General features: G+C 34.9%; 1 protein-coding gene across 1 annotated transcript in view; it reads right to left on the reverse strand.

The window, feature by feature from the left end:
• The window catches only part of LOC105993437 (dystrophin-like), a gene marked incomplete at its 3' end in the record, with an annotated part of 1,816,642 nt that overhangs the window by 331,138 nt on the left and 1,457,712 nt on the right, over nucleotides 1–27,792 (reverse strand). The window contains 2 exon segments of the mRNA XM_013026710.1: nucleotides 1,624–1,778; nucleotides 23,702–23,913. Of these exon segments, the coding sequence (XP_012882164.1) occupies nucleotides 1,624–1,778; nucleotides 23,702–23,913 (367 nt within the window).

A 27,792-nucleotide genomic window follows, 5' to 3' on the forward strand; every position in this document is an offset into this window, starting at 1 on the left:
TTTAAATTTTCTCCTCATAGTTTAAAATCTGTTTTTTTTTTAGTTTTTATTCTTTTTTATTTTTTTAATTTTAATTTTTTGTGAACATACTGTACAGAAGGGTTACAATTACATGGGCAAGATAATGAGTACATTTCTTATCAAGCATTGCAGCCTCCTCCTTTGTTTACCCTTCACATCCCTTCCCAGCCTCCCCCCCACTCCCCCAACCCCTCTCCCCCCCCCCTGCAAGTGAAGACCACTTAATAGGCTTTTTCAGCAATTTGTGTCATCTTGTAGAAGTCAATGTTTACATTGGTCTCCCCCATCACTGTACAGGCACTGTGTTCCCACTGTTTAATGATACAAGTTGTAATATGAACTGAACTATCCATAGCTTACAATAGCATGCACACGACATGCAAAGATATTCACACCATGCAAAGGCATTCACTATCTACCAACTATTTATGAGCTTTCTGGGCAAATAGAATGGGAGGTCTGTCACAAAAGGTCTGTTTCCATGGAGCTTAGGCCAATTTATAAGACAAATAAGAAACAACTAGTTCATATTTATAACTAAAATTGGGTATGTAGTAATGTATGTAAGAAAAGCAAATGGAATTAAAAGATGGGATTTGAGAAGACAATGTCTCTACTAGCTTGTAATTTGTGTTATAGTTTGGATAGGAAATATTCTCCAAATGGCTCAAAATGTTGAAGTCTTTGTTTTCCAGACAGTGGATGCAATCCTTGAGGGCTAATTGTATCATGAGGGCTTTGATTCTAACAAAGAATTTATCTACACATAGATTCAAAAGTTGATGGCATATTTGAGAGGTGTTGCACACTTTTAGAGGCGGGACCTAGATAGAGGAAGTATGTAACCGAATGCATGTCCAGGAAGGATATTTTGTCCCTGGCCTCTTCTTCTATTTCCCTCTGCTTCCTGGACACCATGGCATGAACCATTTTGCATTACCATGGTGTTGTCAACCATGACTTCTGACTTACCACAGCCCAGAAACAAAAGAGCTAAAGTGTTCATGGCCTGGGGCTTTTGAAAGTGTAAGCCAAATTCTTCCCCCCTTTAAACTATTTCAGGTATTTGTCACAGTGGTGAAAAACTGATTAACACAATTTCCATAGCTATACAATGGGAAATGAAGTCATGGATCATATTATCCTGTGTGGATTTTCCCACTGAGTATACAGCAAGAAATGCAATGATGGTATCATTGCTGCTATAACTCTATTATGAAACTGAAAGTGACTTCTTTCAATTAAATATGTAGCAGCAAGTAGCATGATGGTATAGAAATGTCCTTCTTTAGATGCAGATCTTAGAGCAGAAGAAAAAATAGCTAGTCTAGCTACAAATCAGTATTTTGTTTTACTTTAATATCTTGTTTATATTCGTGCCTTTGGATGGTGGGCAAATAATTTCATTTTACTAGCCTTCAAGTTTCTCATCATTAAAACAGGAGAGGGATCGAAACCTGTGAGGCGAGTTTACATTTTATCATCTGGGATTGCCCCAAACTCCAGTTTGACATTACTGGGAAACAAATGTATACTCTCCAACAAGTATCACCAATCCTTGAATATATAGCTAAATGGTTTTAGAAATCATATGGTTCTTACCTCTTGTGAATGTTTCCCCAAGAGGCATTAATATTCTCCGTTATCATGTGTACTTTTCTGGTATCATCTGCAGAATAATCCCGAAGAAGTTTCAGTGCCAAGTCATTTGCCACATCTACATTTATCTGCCACTGGCGGAGGTCTTTGGTCAACTGCTACAAATGTGTATAAGAAAGAGAATGATATCAGTTATTTTTTTCTCTCCCAGAAATCTCTATTGGAGTTTCTTCAAATATACATAAATAAGCACAAAAACCTCAGGTCACTACATGTCTACATGCTTGTTTTTCAACCTACCATGTGATTTAGTCAACCATGACAGTATAAACACTCATTTTTCTTGACAAAAATGCCAATGCAGCATCTTGAGGAATAATCAGAATCAGGTACTTCAATTTAGTCAAATTAATTGGAAGTAGAGAGAGCTTGATTGTTTTTATCACAAGAGAAAACAAACTATAAAAACAAGCTCATATATAATTGTTGAGTATGTGATATAACAAAATTTGAATCAAGGAAAGTTCATTCATCTCTCCCCTCTTCATTAACTTGTTGAATTGTTTATGTAATTAGTGCCATCTACTGGCACTCAACTAAACCTGCAAACAGAAAATACTGAACAACAAAAGGACAGTAGTGCTAAAACATAGGACATTTTTGAAACATCATATTTTGAAAACGCCATACTTTAATATGAGAGTCAAAGTCAGAGTATAAGAACTTTGCTTGTTAAATCAAGTCACTCATGGTCTTTTTTGGTTTTGGTGTTACCAAATAAGCCATTTATTTATGGCAGATATAAATGGACTCATGTCACCAGGAACTTCTATCCAATTCTTTTGTAGATAGGTGGATTCTAATTATTGAGCTAAAATTTAATTATAAAGACAGTGATACAAATCCAATATGGTGGATTATGTCAATAATATAGGGACAGAGAAATAAGAAGAATTTAAATCAGAAAAAAATAACATTTTAGAGAAAAATGTATTAAACCAGGAAGTTCATTTGATACCCATTTAATTAACAAAAATAATCAAAGCTGGAAAGACTGTCAAAGTTTTTACACATGCATGTATTATCTATGGGAACAAACTTAGAACAATTTGACAATAGATACCAGGTGACATACATTTCCTATTGACCCTGTGATTTCACTTTTTATTTATCCTAATAAAATATTCAAAGATGGTATATATATTTGTGTATATATTATTTATATGTATATATGAATAAACTTTTTCATTAGCCAAAATAGTAAGAAGCCAAATAATTTCAATATTTGCTGAGCAAATGCGAAGAGAACACAATATAGTAAGTTTGATATATAGTAAATGCACACAGTAATACTTGCAAAAAGAACACAATTCTCTTGTGTGAAAAATTAACTATGCTTTTATTTTTCTGTTGCTTGTGGGGCTTGAACTCTGGGCCTGGGCGCTGTCCCTGAGCTCTTCACCTCAAGGCAAGCGCTCTACCACTTGAGCTACAGCATCACTTATGGTTTTCTGGTGGTTATCTGGAGATAAGAGTCTCATGGACTTTCCTGCCTTGGCTGGCTTCTAACCATGATCCTCAGATCTCAGCCTCCTAAGTAGCTAGAGTCACAGGCATGAGCCACCGATGCCCAGCTATGCTTTTTACCTCTGTAAAAAGATAGTCATAAACTTGAAGGTAAACAGAAGTAATGATTCTGAAAAGAATAATAATTTTTGTTTGACTACTGTTTTATGATACAATGATGTTTATATAAGAAAAATTCAACACGTACTCTTAGCATAGTTGAACATGTTTGTTAGACTCATATTTCTAGCTGACCAATAATTTGCATATAAGCTAACATTTCATAGTTAACAAGAACGTTCTATTCTGGAATCAAATTAAGTAAGAACACTTACAGCATATAGCTAATAGTTTCAGATTACTAAACTACTCCCAAGAAGAGAAAGTTAGTATCACTACCTTTTACTACAAAGGGAACAGAGGGTTTCTTATGTGTCAGAGCATAATTGTTGCTACCCTAAAACAATTCATATTTATCTTTGTAAAAAATGCCTGCCTTTGCCTTCCGTGTTGCATTTATCAAGCAAATGGCTCCAATTTTTGGCTTTTCATATTACCACATTTGCCAAAAATCTCTTTTGAGGTGAGAGACTATTTCAGAAATTTTCTAAGGTATAGAATTATATTTCTTTCCTTTGCCCCCTTTACTAAGCCAAATATAAAGTGATTTAAAAATATAATGTATACCAAGAAAAAAGTCAATTGTATTTATTATCAGAGGATGACATTTGCATTCTGAAAGAAGAACTCATTGCATCTAGGAGTGGTGGGATATGCCAATTACACGGGGGGGGGGGGCAGTGACCAGGATGGTTACCACTTCAGGGCAGCTCAGGCAGAAAGTAAGATCCCATCTCACCAACAAGCTATATGTGGTACTTCATATCTGTCACAGTGAGCTGTGCAAGAAGCTTAGGAAGGAGGATAGAGGACTGAGATCAGTCCTGGGTAAGAAGAGGAGACCTTATTTGATAACCCAAAACAAAATGGGTTAGATGTGTGGTAGACTACTTGTCTTGCAAGAAGAAAGCCTTGAGTTCAAATCCCAGTGCTATCAAACATTAAAACTATAAAAGAAGGCAGACATCTGTGGCTCATGCCTGTAATCCTGGCTAGGTTGAGATCTGAGGTTTGAGATTTGAAGCCAGCCCAGTCAAGAAAGATGCTGATACTCTTATCTCCAATTAACCAGCAAAATGCTGAAAGTGGAGCTGTGGTTTAAGTGGTAGAGCAATAGCCTTGAGTGAAAAAGCTAAGAAACAGTCCTCAGGCCTAATTTTTTAAGCCCCACTATTGGCACAGACACCAAATTTGTGTGTGTGTGTGTGTGTGTGTGTGTGTGTGTGTATGCAGAGAGAGAGAGAGAGAGAGAGATAGAGAGAGAGATAGATAGATAGAGAGAGAGAGAGAGAGATGACTGGCAGTTAACCACAAAGGAGAAATGCAAAAGAAGATTAATCTCAGCAAGAAAACCCTGTAATTAAACTTTCCAACTTAAAGGAAAATAACCTTAGCTAAGATCAAAATAACCCTCCAAGGTCATGGGATGTCAAAAGTTGTTTCTGAGTCCCTCACGCAGAGAACTAAAAACTAAAAGCTTCATTTCAGCCTATTGTGGGTCAAAAGGAAATACTTCCTGGAACACTAGTTCTTTCACTTATTCAGTCCTGTAATCCATGCCCTACAGGTCAAATGTAATTCAGTAAAACTCCCTTGAACTTAGGGGATGCCTTAGCCAAGAAAAATATGTCACTTAACAGTGGTTTTGTCCCATGGGTAGGTCCTCAGGAGAGACTTATGGCTCCAAGCTTCTTAAACTTCAATAAAAACCTATGCCAGGATAAAGTAATTGTTCTCACACTAGAGACAATCCACTTTCAGTCTCTCAAAAAAGTATGTTCCTTTCTTAAGAAACTTTACTGTCACTACTTTTCTATATTTCACATCTTGCCTGAATTTGCTGTGAAGTAGAGACAGGTGCTTTGACTCACTGTCTAGCTGTATTAACTCTCTAATTAATAACAAAAGCATCCACGAAACTGAAGTCAATAAACTGTCTATTGTTTTCTACAGTATTTTTCTTTTCTTTTTTAAAATGATCAGTTATGGGACTTGAACTCAGGGCCTGGGCGCTGTCCCTGAGCTCTCCTGCTAAAGGCTAGCACTCTATCACTTTGAGCCACAGCATCACTTCTGGTTTCCTGACCAGGCTGATTTCAAAAAGTGAGCCTCAGATCTCAGCCTCCTGAGTAGCAAGGATTCCAAGCATGAGCCCCTGTGCCTGGCTAGAATTTCCTTTTTAAGAAGAATTGGATCATGAAACTATACTATAATGAACAACATCTGAGCATCTATGCAGTGACTTAGAAATGTATAATATAATATATAAAATCATGTCTTCTATATAAGAAAGCTAAATAATCTTGGATGCTAACTATTCTATGAGCAAAGAGGAAATGTAAAGGAAACAAAAAGGAGAGTAGGTTCACAAGGTCTCTGACAACATTCTCAGTAAACTTTCCAACTAGCCTAAATACCCACAAAAGTCATGGAATGTCACAACAGGCTTTTTTTGAGTATTTATAAGGATTAATAGGCTTCATTCCAACATTAAGCAGTTCAGAGAATAATTCTGAAATAATAGATCTTTAACATACCTTCCCAGGCCAGTAAACTATTCCCTAGAGTTCAAGTGTAATTCAGTAAAGCTCTCCAAATCTTGGGACAGAAATTCAGTCCATGACCTAGTCCTGGAGAGGGATTTGCTACTCCAAGCTCCTAATATTTCAATAAAAATTTGTGCTGGGTTAAAAATCAGTATAATTCTCACCAATAAAAGTAACCCACTTTCAGTAAATTGAAAGTGCATTCATTTCCCAATGAATTTGGCTATCACTTTCATAATGTTCATATCTTTCCTGAATTCTTCTCTCCCAAGGACTGAGGTAGATATCTATGGTGACATTCTAGTAACATTACTCCTGGATTGATATTTGAAAGTCTATGTATAAGAACCACTCTGAGTGGTTTTACAGTTGTATATATATCTTAAAACCTATCAAATTATGTGTTACATAATACTATTCTTGTCTACCTATTTCAATACAATAAAGCAGCTGAAAATTTTAAAAATAAACTGCAGGAAGTGTCTAAAATAATCAATAGATCATTAAAAACTTCAACTAGTATAATTTGCAAGCTCTGTTAGGATTTTCTAAAATCTCTGAAAGAAATACCCATATAGTTAAATTAGAGAATAGTTAAAAGTAAGATGTCAAAGCTTCACTTCGAATCAGCTTTTGAGATATAATTGAATGGCAAAAATTAAGATACTACATATTGTTCTCTAAAATTGTATTCACAATGATAGTTAAAATGTTTATACCCAAGTAAATCTTGACTGAGCACTAATGATCCCCAAATACTGCTCAGGTTTGTGAGGATTCAGGGTTAACAAGAAAACTCTCAATGACCTTGACTAACCTTGAGAGCACTAAGGCTCTCATCCAAACACAAAAGTTTTCAAGCATAGTTTCTTTTTCGTCTTTCTTAAAGACTTTCATTGGAAGAGACAGTTTTCCCTTTTATATGAGGTAGTCTTCTGCTCCTCTTGGACATCACCCAAGTGACATTCAGGCTAGGAACCATGATTTTGACCAGTTTTGCCCATCCAGTGAAATTTACTACTGGGATATCTCCAGACCTAAAAAAGAGTGTAAACTCAAATACACAATAGATTTTTAACACAAAATCTTTCTTTATCTGTCTAAATTCTATTTACCATGATGTACCCTATAGTGAATTGTTTGCTGGTGATCTTGGTATGTGAAGAAATTTGAAATAATCTGAGTACTATTGTATATAAAAATGATGATTTTGTGTATATGTATGCATTGTGTATTTTCTATAAAGAATATAAAATGCTAAATTCCCTGTAGCTTGTCTCCAACCCCAAAAGAAATGCATCATATTTCAAGGCAATTTGATATTACCATGACATATGCTTTGTACTTCTATGCAGTATTTTAAGCTGAAAAGTGATGCAACCAACTGCAATAATTTTGAGAAGTTTTTTTCTTCCTAGGACTTTTTTACATGTATGTTGACTTTACATGGATAATATGCAAGAAGAGAAAAAGTAAAGTCTTGCTAGAGTTATAGCTCAATGGTAAAAATGTGCTCTTATGTACCTGTAAGGTTCGGAATGTAAACCCTAGTTTACACACACACAAACACACACACATACACACACACACACATACACACACACACACACAAAGGGGTGTAGCACAAGGGCTCGTTATGATAGTACTCTGGCATTAGTGGTAAATAAGCATGCTGTCAGGCAGGCACAGAGCAATGGATTCTCTAAAAAAAGACTCTTCTAGGTAGATGGCAAAGTATTGACTACTCTGTAGAAACATTCCAAACATTCTAACTTTCTCTGGGATACAGAGAGGGATGGTGTGATAGATCTAAGTGTGAACTTTAGGTAAATTCTAAACCATAGGTAAACTTCAAATCCCAGTGGCTAAAAGGGCACAGTCAACAAGAATGTTACGGGTCCAACCAATGAGAAAATCACCTTCCAAATACCTAGGTATCATAAAACTTAGCAAGACCCAAAGCTATTAAAAACCTCTAGAGTCAGCCACTTATTTGCCAATGCTCTAATAGGATCCCTCTTTCTTAGTGAAAGCTCTATTTCCTTTCTTCTCCCTCAAATAAATCATATACATATATATGTATATATTTATATATATTCATTGTCTATGGATTTCATTCTTCAAATTAGCCAGACAAGGACTCAATGAGATGAGGACCTGATACAGAATTGGTGGCTAGCCACAAGGTCATAGGAATAGATAAACAAAACTGGTAACAGCATCTCATGCCTGTAATCTTTTCTGAGCAGAGTGTGGTTCAAAGCTAGTCCAGGCAGAAGTCTGCTAAACTCCATCCTCAATATAGACAACTTAACAAATGTAGCAATTGTATTCACTGGATATTATGTTGAAAATGAACTATCAAACTTGTATGTGGGGATGGGAGGAAAAAACTGGGAGAGAGCCAGGGAAGATGTAACATTATCCAAAAGATATGTGCTCCATCTGACTTGTGTAACTGTAATAATCCCTCTGTACATCACCTTTACAATAATTAAAAATTTGGGCTGGGAATGTGGCTCTGTGGTACAGTGCTTGCCTTGCATGCATGAGGCCCTGGGTTCAATTCCTCAGTACCACATAAGCAGAAAAAAGTGGAAGTGGCACTGTGGCTCAAGTGGTAGAGCACTAGCCTTGAACTGAAGAGCTGAGAGACATCTGTGCCCAAGCCCAGAGTTCAGGCCCCATGACCGACAAAAAAATTAAAAATACACACACACACACACACACACACACACACACATAAAAGCAAGGGTAAAAGTGTGTCTCAAATTGTAGAGTGCTACCCACAAGTACAAGGCCTTGAGTTGAAATTCCAGTACAAATACTGACAAAAGCAAGGTTTAGGGTCAGGTGCTGGTACTTTACACCTATAATCCTAGCTACTCAAGAAGCTAAGATCTGAGCATTGGGTTTTAAAGTCAGCCCAGGCAGGAAAAAACAAACTGTGAAATTCTTATCTCTAATTAACCAGCCAAAAAGAAAAAAAGCCAGAAGTGGAGGGATGGCTCAAACCATAGAACACCTGCCCTGAGCAAAAATGTTAAGGAACAGCACACAAGCCCTGAGTGAGTTCAAGCCCCAGTGCCCGAGTGCATGCGCGTACACACACACACACACACACACACACACACACACACACATGAAGTCTGGACAATAGAACAAATGTGCTGGATTTGGCTGAATTGTTTAATCTTTTTGTGACAAATGGGAAAGCTATTATTTGTATCTCAGTTTCCTTCTTTGATAAACAGGGATACGAAGATTTAGAATGCTCAGAAAAAACACAAAATTCTCTGGCATAGCCAAAGAAACAATTTAAAAAATTAGCTATCATGATACTATTGATACTATTATTACTAGTAGTTTTGGATAAATTGAAAAAAAAACATTCACCATAGTTTGAGCTCCTACTGAATGAAAAGCAAAGAGGCTGGCTGTTTTATTGACTCTGTTTATAAATACAAGAGCTATAAAGAGCTCCCTTTAATTTAGGAGATAAAAGTGAGTGTATCGGCATTTAATTAAAAATTTAAGGTTGAGCATTATGTAAGATTTCTTATAAAATGTGGTTTTGGATATTAACCTCCAAGTGAAATAAACATTTGTTCCAGATGAACTAGTTTTCAAAAATTTTTTAATGACTCTCTCAAAGGAGCTTCATGAAAAGCTGTGAGGGGTAACAAAAACCACCTTCCTAGGAAGTCTTGTTTGTCCCTTATTTTGCAAGTTTCATCTCAAGGAAGTCATTAACCTTGTGAGCTCTATGTTGTCATCTACAAAACAGGATAGGGGCATTTAATCTGCCTATTCCTCAGGCATGTTACCTGGTGTCAGAATCAAAATCAAACTGCTTGGAAAATTATAAAATAAGATCTTAATAAATTTATACATTCAAAGTTCTACAAACTAGATTTCTGTGATTTTACCTTGGATAGGGTGAGTGCATTTTGGAATTAAGGCATTCACGGGAAAAAAATAGCTCAATGAACTAAGAACTAAGAGCTTATTACTATTATTTGTTGTTGTGAATGACAAATTGTATATCTAATTCTATTTCAGTATAATAACAATACTTAGCAGACTCATTTACTTTTTGATAATCTCTCCTTAAATTTCAGGCATTAAACTGAAACCTTTCAGACTTTTGCCATCTCATTTCAACACAACGTATGTATAGAAATGTATGCAAACATTTAATATGATGTTTTGGAGGAAATCATAAACTGGACATATTATGGATTCAAATAGCATAGATACAATCAAACAATATCTTCAGGAGTAACTGGACAATAAATTGGCTAATTTCTATTATTAGTTATTCTATTATTAGTTAGTCTTGGATCTATTCTCTCACTTTATTATATTCCTGAGCTATTCCAAATGGATCAGCCCTTGAATCGCAAAGAATTTTTTAGGATCACGTGTGTGTGTGTGTGTGTGTGTGTGTGTGTGTGTGTGTGCGCGTGTGTGTGTGTTAGTACTTGGGGCTTGAACTCGAACTCTCATTATTTTTGCACAATGCTAACACTCTACCACTTGAGCCACATCTCCACATCTCTTCTGGCTTTTTCATGTGTAATTGGAGATAAGAGTGTCATGAATTTGTTTAGTTGGGCTGGCTTTTAAACAAGACCCTCAGATTTCAGCTTTCTGAGTAGCCAGGAGTATAGAGGTGAGCCACTGGTACTTGGTTCCAGGATCTCTTGTTAGTTGTTTTTTTTGCTAGGCTACCCCAATAGGAGCTACTACTGACCAGTCCTTCCTTCCATAGAAGCAATCATCTGTGTTAAATTCCCATCCTTTGAACTATGTAGGGTGTTTTCTCAGCTGAATTCTGATGATACGAACAGAAAGAAATCTCATGGGACATATCCTTACCTACAATTCCCCAGGGGTACTTGGATGTCTCAAGCATATATTTCAGGAAATTTCACACTTTGTATCTTGCCTCTTCTGTCCAGTCTCTCCAATCTCCCAGGAAGAGGCAACTCTCCTGCTACAGGAAGTTTCTTTAACCATTTGGACATTCATCTGTTCTGGAATCCTCCTCTGAGTACTTCCTCTCATGTTGTGTGTTCCAACTTCTTGCCTCTCTTTGGGTCCTTTTCTACACCTTCAACGTAAGTGGCTGTTTCTCATTTTTTTTAAATAAGTTTTTATTGTGAAAATACTGTACAGAGGGGTTACAGTTACATGAGCAAGGTAATGAGTACTGCTTCTCATTTTTAAACAACATCATCATCAATCCAGACTCTTCCTTTCAGAGCTACCCTCTTCAGAAGGCTACTATAACTCAACCTGGTTACATTTCTGCCACTTTCCAATTCATCAGAACCAGGCTTCTGCTATCCTTATTCCACTTAAACTATTCTGACAGATGTCACTGCAGTAAATTGAATTACTGCCCTCATTTCTTTACCTCTGCCTGCATTCGTGCCCTTTCCTATGTAGCTTTGATGTGCCTCCAAAAGGCCAGAGTTTACTTTCCTGCTCTTATGGAGCTTGGCCATGTGACTTGGTTTGCCTAAACCTAACAAGAAGTTAATAGAAGTGATATAAGCAGAAGAATGAAATGTGTTTGTACAGTGGAACCAGTCCTTTTGCACTTCCCCATGGTTACAGGTCAAGTGTACTTTGAAATAGCCTGCTCATCCCAGGAGGAAAAGGAGTGACATGGAGAGCAGAGCCACCAGATTAAGTAAAGCAGGAAGAGCTAATTGAAAGCTCATAGAAAAAGTATGATATACCTATATCATTAAAAGGCACTGAAATGTTGAGGTTGTTTGTTATTGTATCAGTTTTCTTTCAAAAATAATTAAATGATTCAATTACCAATGGCCAAGGCCTGTGGAAAGGTTTAGGTTATCATGAACTTAATCAGTGTGTAGCACCTAGTGCAGTTGACTTCTCTTATTTCCTTGAAGTTGTTTTCTTTCTTTGATTCTTCTCTTTGTGTGGTCTTGGTTTTCTTATGTGCTTTCAGTATTCACTTTCCTGGCCTGTCCCTTAAATGTTAGAGTCTATCCCTGGCTCAGTATTCTGATTGCAAATGGATGCTCAACTGAAGGTGGAGACAGGGAGAATAACTTCAAAAGAAGTGCTTCATCATTTCTCTCAATAACTAAATCTTCATCCTCCATTGTCATTAGCTTAATCTAGGTCTTCTTTAGCTCTTGCTCCAGATTCTGTAACAATCTTTTATATTGGCTGCCTCTTTCTGTACTCATAGTGGCCTTTTCATCTTTTTGCAGTGTAGATGGAAATTCTGTCATTCCTTTGTAAAACCTTTCAGTATTTCATATAAGATAACATCTAAACCTCCTCTTGGATTAGAAGAACTTCAGACATATGACTCCTTCATGTATACCTACTTTCATCTTTTGTTATCACTTTTTGTTCTGTTATGCTTCTCACAATTGTTTGCATAGCAGTGTAAAAACTATGGAACTAAGCTGGGGTGTCCAGTGACTTAAACTTGAAATACTGGATACTCAGAAGGTTGAGATCTGAGTCATACTTCAAAGCTAGCTGGGGCAGAAAAGTCCCTGAGACTCTTATCTTCAAGTAGCCTCCCAATAAAGCCAGAAGTGGCTCAAGTGGTAGAGGACTAGACTTGAGCAAGCAAAGCTCAGGAACAGCCTCCAGGCCCTGAGTTCAAGCCCCAGGACCAGCACAAAAAAATTCAGGCTAGAATCCTGGCTTAAGTGGTAGAATACTAGCTGAACAACATGCCCAAATCATGCAAAACCCTGGGTTTAAAACCTGTACTACCAAAAACAAAACTCAAAGTTAAGTGACTTATTTAAGGTAACATAGTAAAAGAAGTAGCACAAATAATCTAGTCTCCAGACTCTCAATTCTGGGTCAGTCCAGTAGGAAAAGTCAAGCTCCCATACAAAGGAACTGAGCCTTGAAGAATACAAACCATTCTGCTCAATGATTATAACATGATTGGAAAACTACTGTGTATAATAGAGTAAGATGTTACCAAACAAAGACAGCAGAAAAGAAATGCACATTTTGTTTATTTTTTAAATCACTAAATAATTAAATCTCAAGTATGAATTAATGTTCTATAAATCCTTATTGGGAAAAGAAGACCAATGTCTTTCTTCCTTGTATGAATTTCAATGACCTATAAAAGCTCTTCATGGATTTATAACAGAAATTTTTTTTAAAAAAATCTGTAAGAAACCTATTTCCAGAGTAAAGCTTCTCACCATTAACTTCAAGAATCATCTATTAAACCTTTGACATCACCAAACAACTCTGTTTTGGAAGGTAACACTCTATACAATGGATACTATTTAAGAAAATGGCCCTCATTTTCCAGCTTACTGGAAATGATTAATCTTTGCAATAGCTTTGAGAACTACATACCAACGTTGTGACTTTTTTTGTCCTTTCAACAATGACTACAAGCTGAGAGCAGGCTAGTAAATGTGTTATCGGCCAACCCATTAGAGTTCCATTATTTTCTGTCGTACATGGTTTCATGTAATGAATTTTTATAATTAAACTAATGGCATACAATTTATTTTCCCCCCTCTTTACTCTCAGGCCCCATTTCTCTTCCAGCTTCTTTGGAATAAGTTTTATACAAAAGGAAAGAAGGAGAGTCCTCTAAGTGCTTCATTACCTTAATTTCATTATGACATTTTGGAAAGCATTCTCTTTATCTGGGCTCTCTCTTTAATTTGCTGACTTTATTAAGCGCTTAAGCAGTGTTGTAATTAACAAATCATCCAGCTACCCCAGGCATCTAAGAGAAGCCTGGTTGAGAGGGTGTGGACATGCTTGAGTGGAAATGACTCCAGAGAGAATTCTGGAGGACAGAGAGATCTCCAGAAAATGGCATTTTCTCAGTGACTTTTGATAATCCACGAGCCTATGGTAGTAGGTTGCATTACTGTTCCCAGTCTCCAGGATCACCTTGTTCTGTGAGATTATACATCTATACTTTAAGAAATAACAAAAAAATCTATAGTTTTCTTGAGGTGTAGAAATACTTTTAAAGCAGCTTTGCTGATAGATAATTCACATAGTATTAAATACACCTATTTAAAGTACAGTCTTTAGTGATGTTCAGTATATTCATATAATGCACAACTACCACTACAATCTAATTTTGGAACTCTTGGTTCCCTCCAAAGAAATCATATACCACTACCATTTACTTTATGCTATCCATTCTCCCCCATTCCCAGCCTTTATTGGACATGTCATATAAATGGTCTCATATCATATAGAGTCTTTTAGGACTGGATTATGTCAAGTAGCACAATGTTTTTGAGGTTTACTCGTGTTACAGCATAGATGGATACTTCATTCTTTTTAATGCAATGATATCCTTCATTTTATTTAGTAGAATAGTATTTCATTGTTGATAGCACATTTTGTTTATATATTCATTAGCAGATAGATAATTTCATTGGTTCTGCTTTGGAGCTATTAGGAACAATGCTGCCAAAGAAACTTTTACAAAGATTTTGTGTGCATGTATTTTCATTTATCCTGTGCATATCCTCAAAATTGGAATGTTTATGTCATTTGGTACCTTCATGTCAAACATTTTACCAAACTGTTTCACATTTTAAATTTCTTTTTTTTTTTTTTTTGTTGGTCGTGGGGCTTGAACTCTGGGCCTGGGCACTGTCCCTCAACTCTTCAGCTCAAGGCAAGCGCTCTACCACTTGAGCTACAGTGCCACTTCCGGTTTTCTGGTGGTTTATTGGAGATAGGAGTCTCATGGTCTTTCCTGCCCGGGCTGGCTTTGAACCGCAATCCTCAGATCTCAGCCTCCTGAGTAGCTAGGATTACAGGCATGAGCCACCAGCGCCTGGCCACATTTTAAATTTCTATCTCTAATTATTCGACAATTTTGTCACATTTGTAATTGTCTCTCTTCTTTATTTAGCCAGGCTAATAGATATATAGTGCTATCTCACTGTGGTTTTCATAGAGACTAATGACAATAACCATCTTTTCACATACTGAAGGATATTTGTATGTCTTCGTTAGGGAAATTTCTTCTTCTTTTCTGCCAGGACCTGTGTTTGAAGTCAGAGCCTCACACTCACTAGGCTTGCTTACTTATGGGGTGGGTGTGCTCTACCACTTTAGACAATTTCTGGCTGGTTAATTGGAGATGGAATTTCAAGGACTTTTTTGCCCTGGCTGGCTTCAAACCATGTTCCTCCAGACCTTATCCTCTTGAGTAGCTAGGTATGTGACTTCTTTATCTTTATTCCCGTAACCTGGGATTTGTTTCCACTAAATTCCATCATGTTTCCATTTGTTTCCTTTGTGGAAAATGTAATGTGATCATGAGTCACGAAAAGAATTTTGTATTTTGGTAAATGTGTGTTCATCTATTAAGATGGTCATGTAGGTTTTTTCTTTTACATTATTGCTATAAGCATATTACATTGGTTTATTTCTGAGTGTTAAACCAATCTTGCACTGAAGAGAGAAATTCTTTAAAACATTTTTTTGTTGTATTAGAACAGGTGCTAGTGGTGCATGCCTATAATCATAGCTATTCCAGGGGTTGAGGTCCACAGCATAAGCCAGCATTGTCAGAAAAGTCTTTGATACTCCATCTCCAAATAACTAGCAAAATGCTGAACTGGAGGTGTGGTTCAAGTAGAACAGCACCAGTTGTAAACAAAAAAGTTACTATACTAGATTGGAAAACATTTTGCAAAGCTTTTTGAATGTATATTAATAAAGTGTATTTGTAATTTATTTCACTATTTTCTCTGATATTTTTGTCTATCGGAAAGTACTTGTTTCTATTTTTACCAGAGATTGTGAAAGACTATCAATAATCTTTAAATGTTTTGTAGAACTCACAAGTGAAGCCAATTAGGCTTGCATCTTTCATTGGAACCATTTTTAAAAAAAAAACTTTTCATTCTATTTCCATCATAGGATTTTCTATTTAGATGATTTATTCAATTGTTCATAATACCATCTCAAAAACATTTGCATTTCTATAAATTGCTGGTAATGTGCCTTCTTGTGTCCCAAGATTAGTATGAGCCTTCTCTTTTTTTCTTTCTTATTTAATTTGGCAAAAGCTCTTTCAGCTTGTTGATTTTCTTCCCCAAACCTCATTTTGATTATTGATTTTCTCTATTGTATTTATTTTCTCTACTTCATTTATTTTCACTTTTGCATGTTATACTTACTGCCATTTCCTTTAGATTTAATTTTTCCCTTCTTTTGCTTAATGTAGAAAATTTCACTATTTAAATTCTTTTTGTTCACATTTTTATTAGCATCAATTACTTGTAAAAAAGGATTTTGTGAGATTTTTCTTTTTAGCTATAAGTACTTATTTTTCCCTAAATACTGCTTTAGCTGCCACCCTTAAGTTTTGGTATATTGTTTTTTATTTCCATTTTTTCAAAGTATTTTGTTTTATTTTTCATTTCTCTTTGACCTAGTACTTATGCATATGTTATATAATTTTCACATGTATAAATTTTTAAGTATACTTCCATAATTGATCTTACATTTCATTCTGTAGCCACATAATATAAATTACATTACTTTAATCTTTTTAACATATTGAGATTTATTTTAAGGTCCACAATATAGTCTGTTACTGTGTATTTCTTGCACAGTTGAAAAGAATGTGTATTTTGCTATTACTGGGTGGAGTGTTATGTTATTCCCTATTATAGTGTTTTCCAAGTGTTTATTTCCCTGTTAGACTGTCCAGATATTCTAGTTAATATTAAAAATGAAAAGCATCTAACTTTTTTGTTGACTTGCTTATTTCTTCCTTTAATTGTGTCAGTATTACATTCGGTATTTTCTTAAAGTTTTTTTTTCCAGATTAGATGGTCAGTACTGACCTACCATCAAGTTGGCTGATGCTTTCTTCTCTCTTCTATATACTCAAATCTTTTTTTGAGACCCTCTGGTAGAAATCTCATTCTTGCTGTCTTTTCCACTCTAGTTCCATTTGGTTTTTGTTTATCCTTTCTATTTCTTTACTGAGACTGTTTTTAAGACATGCACAAGGCCTTCTCTGCCCTACAGGAATATGCCAAAACTTTCTAAAATCCCTGTGAACACTTCATTTCCCACATCTTCACATAAAGTTTTTCTCCAAACTGATACTTATCTTAACAAGTATCAGCTTGAGGAAGCTGATATGTTAAATAACTCGTACTGATTGGTTTGGACAAAGAACCTAGAGCTACAGCTATTCCTGGGGAATAAGCTCTAAGTCAGGTCAAATATTAGCATGGCTCTATGTACAGTTAGTATTTCCCCCCAGAGAGCTATAAGACAGGTGAAATAGTGACAATGCTCAGAAAATACAATAGGTTTTTCTGAGGAACGCCAATCCTATCTACTCTCTAGTGGCTACAAGGCTGCTAGTTGTCATAGCTCTGATGGCTGCAAGACTGCTGATCTTCACGACTACTGTGGAACTGAGAGAAAATGTTAGAGGAAAAGTAAAAAGTCTCAAGTCTTACTGTTATTATGTATATAAAGTCAAGATACTGCTGCTAGACCTTGGTTAATTTTTCAGAAAATTCAATTTAAATACATTTTCCAGCATTCTCATTGCATTTGTGGAGTAGATTCCATGAGTTGCCACATTTTATTGTCAAACATAAAGTAAGTTAAACAGCATAAAGAAAACTAGGCAAATACAGTACAATCAGAGCATAAAGTAATTCAAGACATGGTGACAATGCATTAAATATTTATATTAAATAGCAGTTCCTGGGAAAACTAGTCCATTACTATCTGTGTTCTATCAGAGATGTAGGATATGCTCCACATGCTTTGAGAAGTTTAATAGCTTCATACATGTTTTAGGAGGAAAAGCACTATTAGTTTATTAGTTTATTGACTCTCCTTAATCATGTGGAGGCTTTTGGGGACAGAAAAAGGAAATAAAATACATGAAGAAATGGTTGTTCTTAAAAAATTTTCTGATAATGTCTATCATTATTTTACCATAAATCTGAACTTCAAATTCCTAGTGTGGGTCAATTAGCAGTTAGTTTTATGTAATTGAAAAATAAACAAAATATACAAAAAAGAATCCCATTTCCATTCTTGCACAGATTTTAAGGCAGATAAGACAGTATGTGATACCATCTATTCTAGCACAAATTATTCAAAAGGTAAGGCTTATGTATTTGAAACAGAAATTCTCCTTAATTACTTCTTTCCTACTCAAATAATCTGAGATTCTCAAATAGCTACTATAGCTATTATTTATAACAAGTTCAAGTTTGAAAATTAATTATATGATTACAGTGTGTCTGTTACAAGTTCCCTAAAGAATGTCTTTAAAACACAGAGGTTTTACAGCCTTGAAAATGTTTATTTAGCAATTTGAAAATTATTGGATTTCTCGCTTCAGGTAGTTTTAAGTATTATATTACCAAATCAGCTAGGCTCAAACAAGATTTCACTTCTCTATTGAATTCATGTACTCTCAGCTCAGCCAAGCACAAAACAGCTAATGCCGTCACATTTGAAAAGCTTTTATGCTGAATTTGACACAAAAGCAATCACAAAGCAGACAAAAAGGGAATTTCTCTTTCAAAAGCTGAAAGGGGAAAAATAAATGAAAACTCTGAGCTTGGGCCAATCACTCTTGCTATGGGGGGAAAAACTTTTAATGATCAAGAAATAATTTTTCCAAAGAATCCATAGCCAAGACTGGACAAATCTTACTAGCCTAGGGAATAGGTTGTGAACTCAACACAGATCCTGCTAAATGAAACGTATCCCATGATGATCACTGCTGGCGGTTTTAGATGCCAATGACATACTGTTTTTACTTCTTTTGTAAGTTCTAAATGGCATCATTTCTCATAGGATTCTATGATGGCCTATTGGCAGAGTTTTTTGATTAGGATGGAAATCTTGTATGATTTTTCCTAACATCTGTCTTTCTTTACCAAACAAGAATTATTGTACCATGTCTGTGGAGGAGTTTAAATAAAGATATGTGATTAACTAAAACAACTGCTTTCTACCTTCATGCCTTTGTTTCAGAAAAAATAAGGGCTACATACATAGCTAAGAAAGAAATTATAAATATAGTATGGGCATCTTCTAATGACATACTGCTTAGTAATAAATGGAGACCATAGTTATCTGTAGTCTGTTGTACCTAACCAGGGCTTTATTATAGCTATTTCCCTTAACCCTGGCTATATTTTTAAGGTAGGTTTTTCCCAGATGCCATCTCAGATTTACTTTCTATTCTGAGAATGGGTTATTAGTATCTCCAGTTCTTCTCCAATATATTTCTCTAAACATAAGCAGGAGGTTTCTAAAATATCTATCCAATAAGAAAATAGCTAAATATGGAAAAAATAAAATACTGTAAAGAATTAAAGATGATAATAACTAAAAATCATATAGCAACCTTGATATAATTTATGCATGCTATTCAACTTAAACATCAGAAATGTTAAATTACATATATTATTAGGATAATTAAGTACATGTAGATCATATCTAGATGAGATTATAGATAAAGATTAGCCATGACAAATTTTTATTATATCAAGGTTATGCATAAGGATTAGCAATTATAATTGTTAATATATCAGGATTGTTGGTGATTTTTTTAAGATTCAGCTGTGATGATTGATATAAATTCTTAAAAAAGTCATGGTGCTTGTGGTTGCTTTTGAAGCCATTTCACTGTTACTCAGTAGTGACAGTGAGGGTATTCATCAGTGATGTTGCTACAAGGGAAGTGGTTGCTATAATCTCAGCTCTATATTTCTGATGATGGCTTTATGAGGTTCAGGGGTTCTCTTGGTAATCTTAAGTACAGAGTCTTCAGAAGAGCTTTGGAGGAAGGAGGTCCTGATCAAATTTTCTTAGTATCTTCTCATGTCTAATTCCATGCTTTTTTCTTAAGAAAAAATTCTAAGTGATAATCTTGCTAATATTCAATATTGAGAATGCATTAGACATAAAGACCAGATCTCCACTTTATTTGTTCCCAAATTTAAATGTTAAAAAATAGGTACCCAGTAGAGGACTGAAATAAATTAATAAACCTAGTAGGAAGTCGATCAGATTGAGTACTTGACCAAAAAATAAGACAGTGATCACTGGTGACTGTCCCTTTCACTGTTCAACATCAATGAAATGACTTCCAAGGCAGCCACAAGAACTGTGATCACATGTAAACTAGTATGAGTACTATGGAAATAAGTCTGGAAGCATCTCAAACCTAACAATAGAACTACCTTCTTCTAGAATTTAAATGAATCACTATCATTGAAACTTAAAATAGTCATCAAATCTAAATCTAAAACCATATTCAATTGATCAATTATCTTTTTATTTTCCATAGTAGAAATAAATATGCAAACATTTCTCATATACTATTTCATTGCTTTCTTCTTATTCTGCAAGATGGCTTATTAGTAGCAGCATCTTGTTGTCAGTTAATAGTTACATTTGTCTCTATTTCAAATATTCGATAAATGTGTTCTTAATTTGTTTTTGACATACAATGAGAGAAAGAGGAAGCCTGTGAGGTCATCTACAAAAGTAATAGCTATGCAGTCACATAATAACTCTGTTGCTACAAAAAGCTTTTACTGGACTTCTCAAAATTTCAGTTGATTTTCTGCAATCTATCAACAATAAGAACACTTCTTAAATGGGATACTTGACAGGATGAAATAAGCCAATATATGTAAAGTGACTACTGTAGTTTTTGACACATAATGATCACTCATGATGTTGTTACGGCATTAGGATTACTTTTAGTATTAGTAGATGTCATTCAACTTTACTCTTCTTTATCTGTCGTATAAACTTATTCCAGTGGTATAACAATGTATATCTTTGAATTATAAACACAGAACATAAACACAAATATCCACTTACATAGATAATGGCCTAGCCATTTCTATGGTATAGATTCAAACTGACCATTCAAAAACATTTTTGTATTTTAAAACTGAGCAGGAAGGTAATTAGAATACAATCCTACTTTGAGGTATTTAAAATACCATAATCTTTTTAATATTCTTTTAAGGATAATTTCTCATTTGCTACTTTCTACACTCCCTTTCGCTAATCAAGCATATCACTATATGCCTCTTTTCTTATACTCACTTATTTCAAGGATCCATACCAAACTATTTCTTTTTTCCCATTAGCCACTTTAAGCTGTGATCTTCTAACTTCATATTATTGTAAATTTAAGAATACTATACTATGATATGATCAGGTCATTCAAGAATAACTACATGGATTCTTTATTTCATGTAGAACAGTAACTAGGAGAGTGATCAGTAGAAATTAGTAAACGCACTTATCCATTAAAAAAAAACATGACTGGGAGCAAATATCTCATATCCACTTCAGATTTTTCTCCCAACAAAATTAATGATAAAACTTAAAATCTTATGTGTTTTTTTATCATTCTTTCTGTAGATGAAAATCTTGCCTTCATAGAAGCATAAGTCATTTGACAAAGTAGCTGTGACAGAGAATGGCTAAGAGCTCATTAATCCCATTTACTATTCTTGAAATTTAGTTGTGAACAAGTTCTGGTCAATGAGATGTGGTGGAATTTCCAGGCCTGTCTATAAACCTCCAGGGACTAACTGACATTCTTCCTTTTTCTCCTGCAGTAGCAGTAGGGAAGCCATATAATTTAAACAAGTTACACAAAACGGGAAAAGAATATTTCCAAATGACCATTTGGAAAGAGGCCCCCCAAAAGTGTTTGGACCTGTCAGCTTCTACTGAATTAAAAACAAGGAATTAATCGTATTCTTTTATGTGGGACTGGGATTTCAATTCAGAACCTCATGTTTGTTATCAGACACTCTGCTACTTCAGCCACACCTTAAGGCTTTTTTTAAAAGTTATTTTTCAGATAGAGGTTCACACATTTGCCCAGGATTGGCCTCAGACCACGCTCCTCCCATGTAGTTGGGATCCTCTTGAGTTGGAGTATCATTACATTTTGCCCTATCTGGGCTGGAATCATGTTCCTTTAATCTCTACCAGATTTACTGGAATTATACATGTGTGCCACCATGTCTGGCCACTAAGTGATTAAACTTTATTATATTTAGTTGCTAGTATGTCTGTGTTTATTATTTTTTTACCATAACTTAGCAGAATATAACAGGACTTAGAATGATATTGTACCATTGTGAGGAAATGGAAAGACTTGGGAAAAATTACATTAAGTGAAGTAAGTCAGAGCTAATGAAACATAGCCTCCATGGTTTTCCTCATTTGTGGTAACTAGAATGTGTCTATAAACCTACAAGAAAACACAATGAATGATATACATATATAATATATAATATGTAATGAATGATATATATATAGTCTATATACAAATATTTATGCACACACACTGGAACATGATAAATTATATAGGACTGTAGTCATTTGTATCCTGAGGACAAAGAAGGATATGCATAAGAACTATGTGCATATGATCATCTAAAATAATATTCTATGAAATGAATTCCAAGAAAAGGAAACAAGAGATATTTTTAGTTACCACTGTTGCTGCTTTTCTTTTTTTCCCCCTTTTCTCTTGTTAGTTTGTATTTGGGAGGGCAAACAAAAGGTGAAACAAGGGCAAACAAATGCAGCAGTGGTGCTCTCTGGATACCAAGTGGAAAATAAAGTGGATATGTTTTGGGTGGGGAAAACTAGGAAAGAGTAACAGAAGGGGAGACATGGTTCAAAAAGAATTGTACTCATTGCTCATTACCTGATTTATGAAACTGTAATCCCTCTGTATATCAACTCTACAATAACAATTAAAAATAAAAATAATAAAAAAAACTAGACAAATTTAAAAAAAGAAATGAAAATCAATTCATCAAAAAAGCCCTAACTATATGGCTATCTTCTTAGATAACATAACCAATATGATATTCAGATACTTATGTAGCAATAGGCATTTTTTATCAGAAAAAGGTCAATAGTTTTTGTTGAAATACTCAATCTGATAAACTTCCTATTATTTACTTCTCTGTTTAAAAATCCCTACAGGGTACCAGTTATTTAGCATTTAAAGTATTTTTAACTGGTCTTTCAAGGCAACATTTGAAAGGATCAAGTGTTTGTAAAATACCATGCATATTTTTTCATAACATGTATTTGTTAAATCAATTTTATTTCCTTTTTCTTTTCTTTTTTCCCTTTCCTCTATCCTGAGGAACTGTAAACTGTTGAGAGATAGATATCTGATCAAGTATTAGGTGGAAGAAGAGGACAAAGTAGAGACGGAAGAGATGAATGAATTGTGTTGAAGTTCAGACAATGAAAGAAGTTAGGCATATACCTCTATCTTTCCCATTCTGTACTCACTTCTTCCCTTCTCCATTCAGAGCCCTCCTATACAGAGATGAGTAGACCTATTACATTGCCTTGCCAAGTTAAGCTCAAATTATTGTCTTCACGAGACTATAGAAGTATAATATGTACATCAACTCTGCAGTGCTCTTAAATACTATCTCATTATGTCCAGATTAAAATTAGTTCTAAGATTGTTATCAGCCATTGGTTTTCCTCTAATCTCTATTGTGACTCCAAACTCTACTGTCAAGCCAAGCATGGTAACAATACCTGAAATTCTTCCATTTGGGAAGTTGAGGCAGAAGAATTGTGAGTTTAAGATTAGCCTAGGTTACATAGTGAGACTCTGTCTCAAAAAGAATGAAGTACCCTTAATTTTAGTTTGAATATAATTTTCCTTTAATAAATTTATACTTAAATCATTAAATATTAATGCATGCCTCAATTGCATTACTTCAACAAATACTGTACTTTACGAAGACATGTTTGATACTAACCTTGGTTTCTGTGATTTTCTTTTGGATTGCATCCATTGTGTAAGGGCCCTCTTTCCATGACTCGAGCTTGGCTCTAGCCTGTCCTAAGACTTGCTCAGCTTCTTCCTTAGCTTCTAGCCATTGTGTTGAATCCTTTAACATTTCGTTCAACTGTTCCCTCCGATTCTGAAGATGTTCCTGTACTTCATCCCACTGATTCTGAATTCTTTCAACTGGAATGAAAGGGGGAAAATGAATAAATCACTTGTATAAATGTTAGCTTGGAGAAGACATTTTAAATTTTTTATTAACATATTTATTTGTACAAGAGGATTTCATTTTGGTATTTCCATGTATTACACCATTTGGAGGTAGCAAACTTTAATAGGTGGAGCCTAGTGGAAAGACATTGGGTTACTGGGTTTGTTCCCAATAGAAGTAGGCAATATTGAGACCTCAGCCCTTACTCACTCTTTACTTAATGGCTGCCATGAGGTGAGCAGCTCCCTCTGCTGCATGATCCCCACCATGATGTACTATATTGCTACAAACCCAAAGAAAATAGGGGAAACAGCTCACAAACTGAAACCTCTCCAATTGTGGGTGAAAAAAACAAAACAAAAAAAATCTTTCCTTTTTTTTTTTGCAAGTCCTGGGGCTTGAACTCAGGGCCTGGGTGCTATCCCTGATCCTCTTTGTACTCAAGACTAACACTCTACCACTTGAGCCACAGCATTACTTTTGGCTTTTTCTGAGTAGTTTGTTGGAGATAAGAGTTTCACAGACTTTCCTGCCCAGGCTGGCTTCAAACCAAACCACAATCCTCAGTTCTCAGTCTCCTGAGTAGCTATAACCTGTTATACTGAGTAGGATAACAGGTGTGAACCACCAGCCCAGCTAACCATCATCTTTTTAAGTTGATTCTTTCAAGAATTTTTTCAGGACAGAAAGGTGACTAACAAAGTATCTTACATATGCACATTCATGCCTTTCTACTTTACACTGTGAGTTAATGCATCACACGTTGTTACTGGAAGCTAAGAAATGCCAGTATCATGTTCATGGACTTCTCAATTTGCAGAATAAGAAGTCAAATTAAACCTCCTTTATCAATTTCAGTAGTTCTTATAGCAACAGAAAACGGACTATGATAAATTTTTCAGTGTCTCTTCACTTTCTTGTGGAATATCTGAGTTTAACATGCATACTCTTCTGTTGTCTGGTCCATGTAATCTGAGAGGTTTATTTACAAAGGAGCAAATCTTAACACAAGTAGGTTATAAGAAAACAACTACGTATAATACAAGAACCTTGTAGCAGTGGAACTATTATTACATCTAGGCCACAGGAATGAGGAGGAGAAAGAGAAGTGGCCAGAAGCAGAGAGTTATAATGAGAAACCACCTGGAAAAAAGCAGTAACCTTTTGTCAAGGGACATAGTCAGCCTGAGGCAACCTCACAGCAGGGAATTAGGAGAATAAATATCCTGATCTTATTTTGCTCACTCTCTTCAATCTCCTAAGAAGACTCCCTGGTGCCTAAACCAACTGGAAGCCAGAGGGCCTGGGAGCTCAGTAATGACACATAGGTCAGTCTCCCAGAATCGAAAGCAGAGAAGAGAAGTGCAAAGACTAGCTATGGATGGACAAGCAAACTGAATACAACACAGTATCGTGGAACTGTGCTTCTCATTTCATGATGTCAGTAAAGTTTAAATGAATGCTTCTGCCTATATAAAGGTATAAGAAATTATTATTATTATTAGGATATATGAGAAGAAGGATTTGAGCTATATGCACTGCATAGAACAAGGTTATTATGCCATGATATTGAGAAACCAAATTGGCACTTGATATAAACTATTGTTTTTAATAGGCTTATTTATATTTGGTTGTTTGCTATGAGTTACAAATTTTTTATTAACCGGTTTAAATGTCAGTCTCTCTAATCTTTGAGTATTTTTATTGTTGTTTTTATTTCACTAGGTAGTTGAACAACTATACAGTTCAGACCTAACAGTTACTGATTGGTCTTCTATTTAATGTATAGTTTATAAGAAAGCTATTTAAAATATAAATCAAATGACCCAAGCTTTCTGAAATATATTTCTATGATGATAGAAACAATTGGGATTTCTATTATACACTCTTTCTAATCTTGTCACAGCATAATATTTTATAATCTATAGTTAACACTTGTTTTTGTCTACTGTATTCTCTCTCTCTCTCTCTCTCTCTCTCTCTCTATATATATATATATATATATATATATTATTGGCTTTCCTTAAAAATAAACTTTGGTTCCAGTTTGTCTTTATATTAGCCTCATTTAGTAACATTTTAATATGGTAACAATTTTTAGTATGCTTGGTGGCTTTTACATAAATATAGTAAAGCTAATTGGATTCACAATATTGGATATTTAGTTCATCTATTGTTCATTTCAATATCACACAATCCATTTTTCAAAAATGTCATCACTTGATATCAGGATAAAGTAAAGTAGTTCTTGCTATTATGTAGACAGATATTTTTAATTATGGACAAAAGAGGGACCTTTATAGCCTTGAACAATACAATTACAGCAATGAAGATTTGTATCCAAGTGGTCATATACGCATAATATAGCAAGATAAAAATGGTATATGGCATGTGCACCCCACTGGGTGTACTTTCTCACTCTTGATCTATAATTGTACATTATCATCAGATAATACTCAACTAAACAAATTTATAAAATATGGAATGACTCAAAAACTCAATCCCTTTTTATACTACTACTTACCAATCTAGCGACAGTCATGCTTTTATTCACCATCTCCTAGATAATGGGCATTATGCTAAGTTTTGAGAAAACAATGAAACTGAAGATAAATTCTCAATTGTAATGCTGTCATTCACTATCTGCTCAAAGAACATGGAATGATCAGAGTGATGATAGTAAATTTAATCTTGGATCTCTTCAATGAGAGGTTTTGAGGATAATTCACAAAAGACAACCTTGTTAGTCAGTTGGATTGAATGTACTATAATGTAGTAAATTATTTTCGGAACAAGAGAAGTTTGGAATTGAAATTTTCTATCAGAGAAGTAAAAACGGAAACTACCAATATGAGCATATTCTCATTTGTCTGGCATATAGCTCAAATAGAGGGATGAGGGACTTCTAGCAATTTCAACATACAAGCACTGAATAAAACAAAAGAAGCCAATAAAATAAGTGAAAGACAAGAAGTCAGAAGGAAAACAAAAACAGCATAAGTATATGAATATGGAAAAGATGTTAAAACATAATTTTTCCTAAAATACATAAAACTTGAATATAAACATAGGTCTTAAGGGAGAAAGAATATAAATGCTTTCAAATGAATACTGATACTGCTAGATGGAGGAGAGTTTCTAAGAAGGTGTCTACTGAACATTAACAGCTCCTTCTCCTTAAGTCCTCTTTTGTTTTTAGCTTTTGTGGTTTTCTTGGAATAGATTATTCCTAGATTTTTGGCTATCACCTAATTCATTTAAATTTGTCTCCTTGGCCTTAGTGATTAATTCAAGGATGACCTTATGCTCCTCACAGGGCTAATCAGAGCCAAAGAAGCATTTCTGATTTGTATTATTAAGGAAGGAAACTGCTTCCTACTTAAGAAAAAAACATGTAACCCTGCAATATTCTGACATTCATCTTGAGACAAACTAAAAGGCATTAAACAAAAAAAAAATATTGTGCTACAAAGCCATGAAACAGAGAGGAAAATCAAATCAGGTCATACAAATTAATTTCTAGATCAAATATTACCTATTTTTCAGCTGTTTAGTGACCATGGTCAATACATCTCTTCTGAGTTATTTTAAGTTATCTTAACTGCATTTTAAATACTACATTACAGAAAGTTCTGACTGACAGAGAGAGAGAGAAAGAGAGAGAGAGAGAGAGGTTACTTTGATGGAAACACAAGTCTCAAAAGGATTGTGTAAAAATCAGAGGAAGTGTAAGTGGGGATATCTTTCAAATGGAAAAGTTTAAAGAAGACTTTGATCCCATTCAAAACAAGTTTAACAGGGTATCAGGATAAATAAACTTGATGCTTGGAGGAGTTCCCACATAAAAACTT

This window comes from Dipodomys ordii, unplaced genomic scaffold (assembly GCF_000151885.1).
Source record: "Dipodomys ordii isolate 6190 unplaced genomic scaffold, Dord_2.0 Scaffold96, whole genome shotgun sequence".
NCBI lineage: Eukaryota > Metazoa > Chordata > Mammalia > Rodentia > Heteromyidae > Dipodomys > Dipodomys ordii.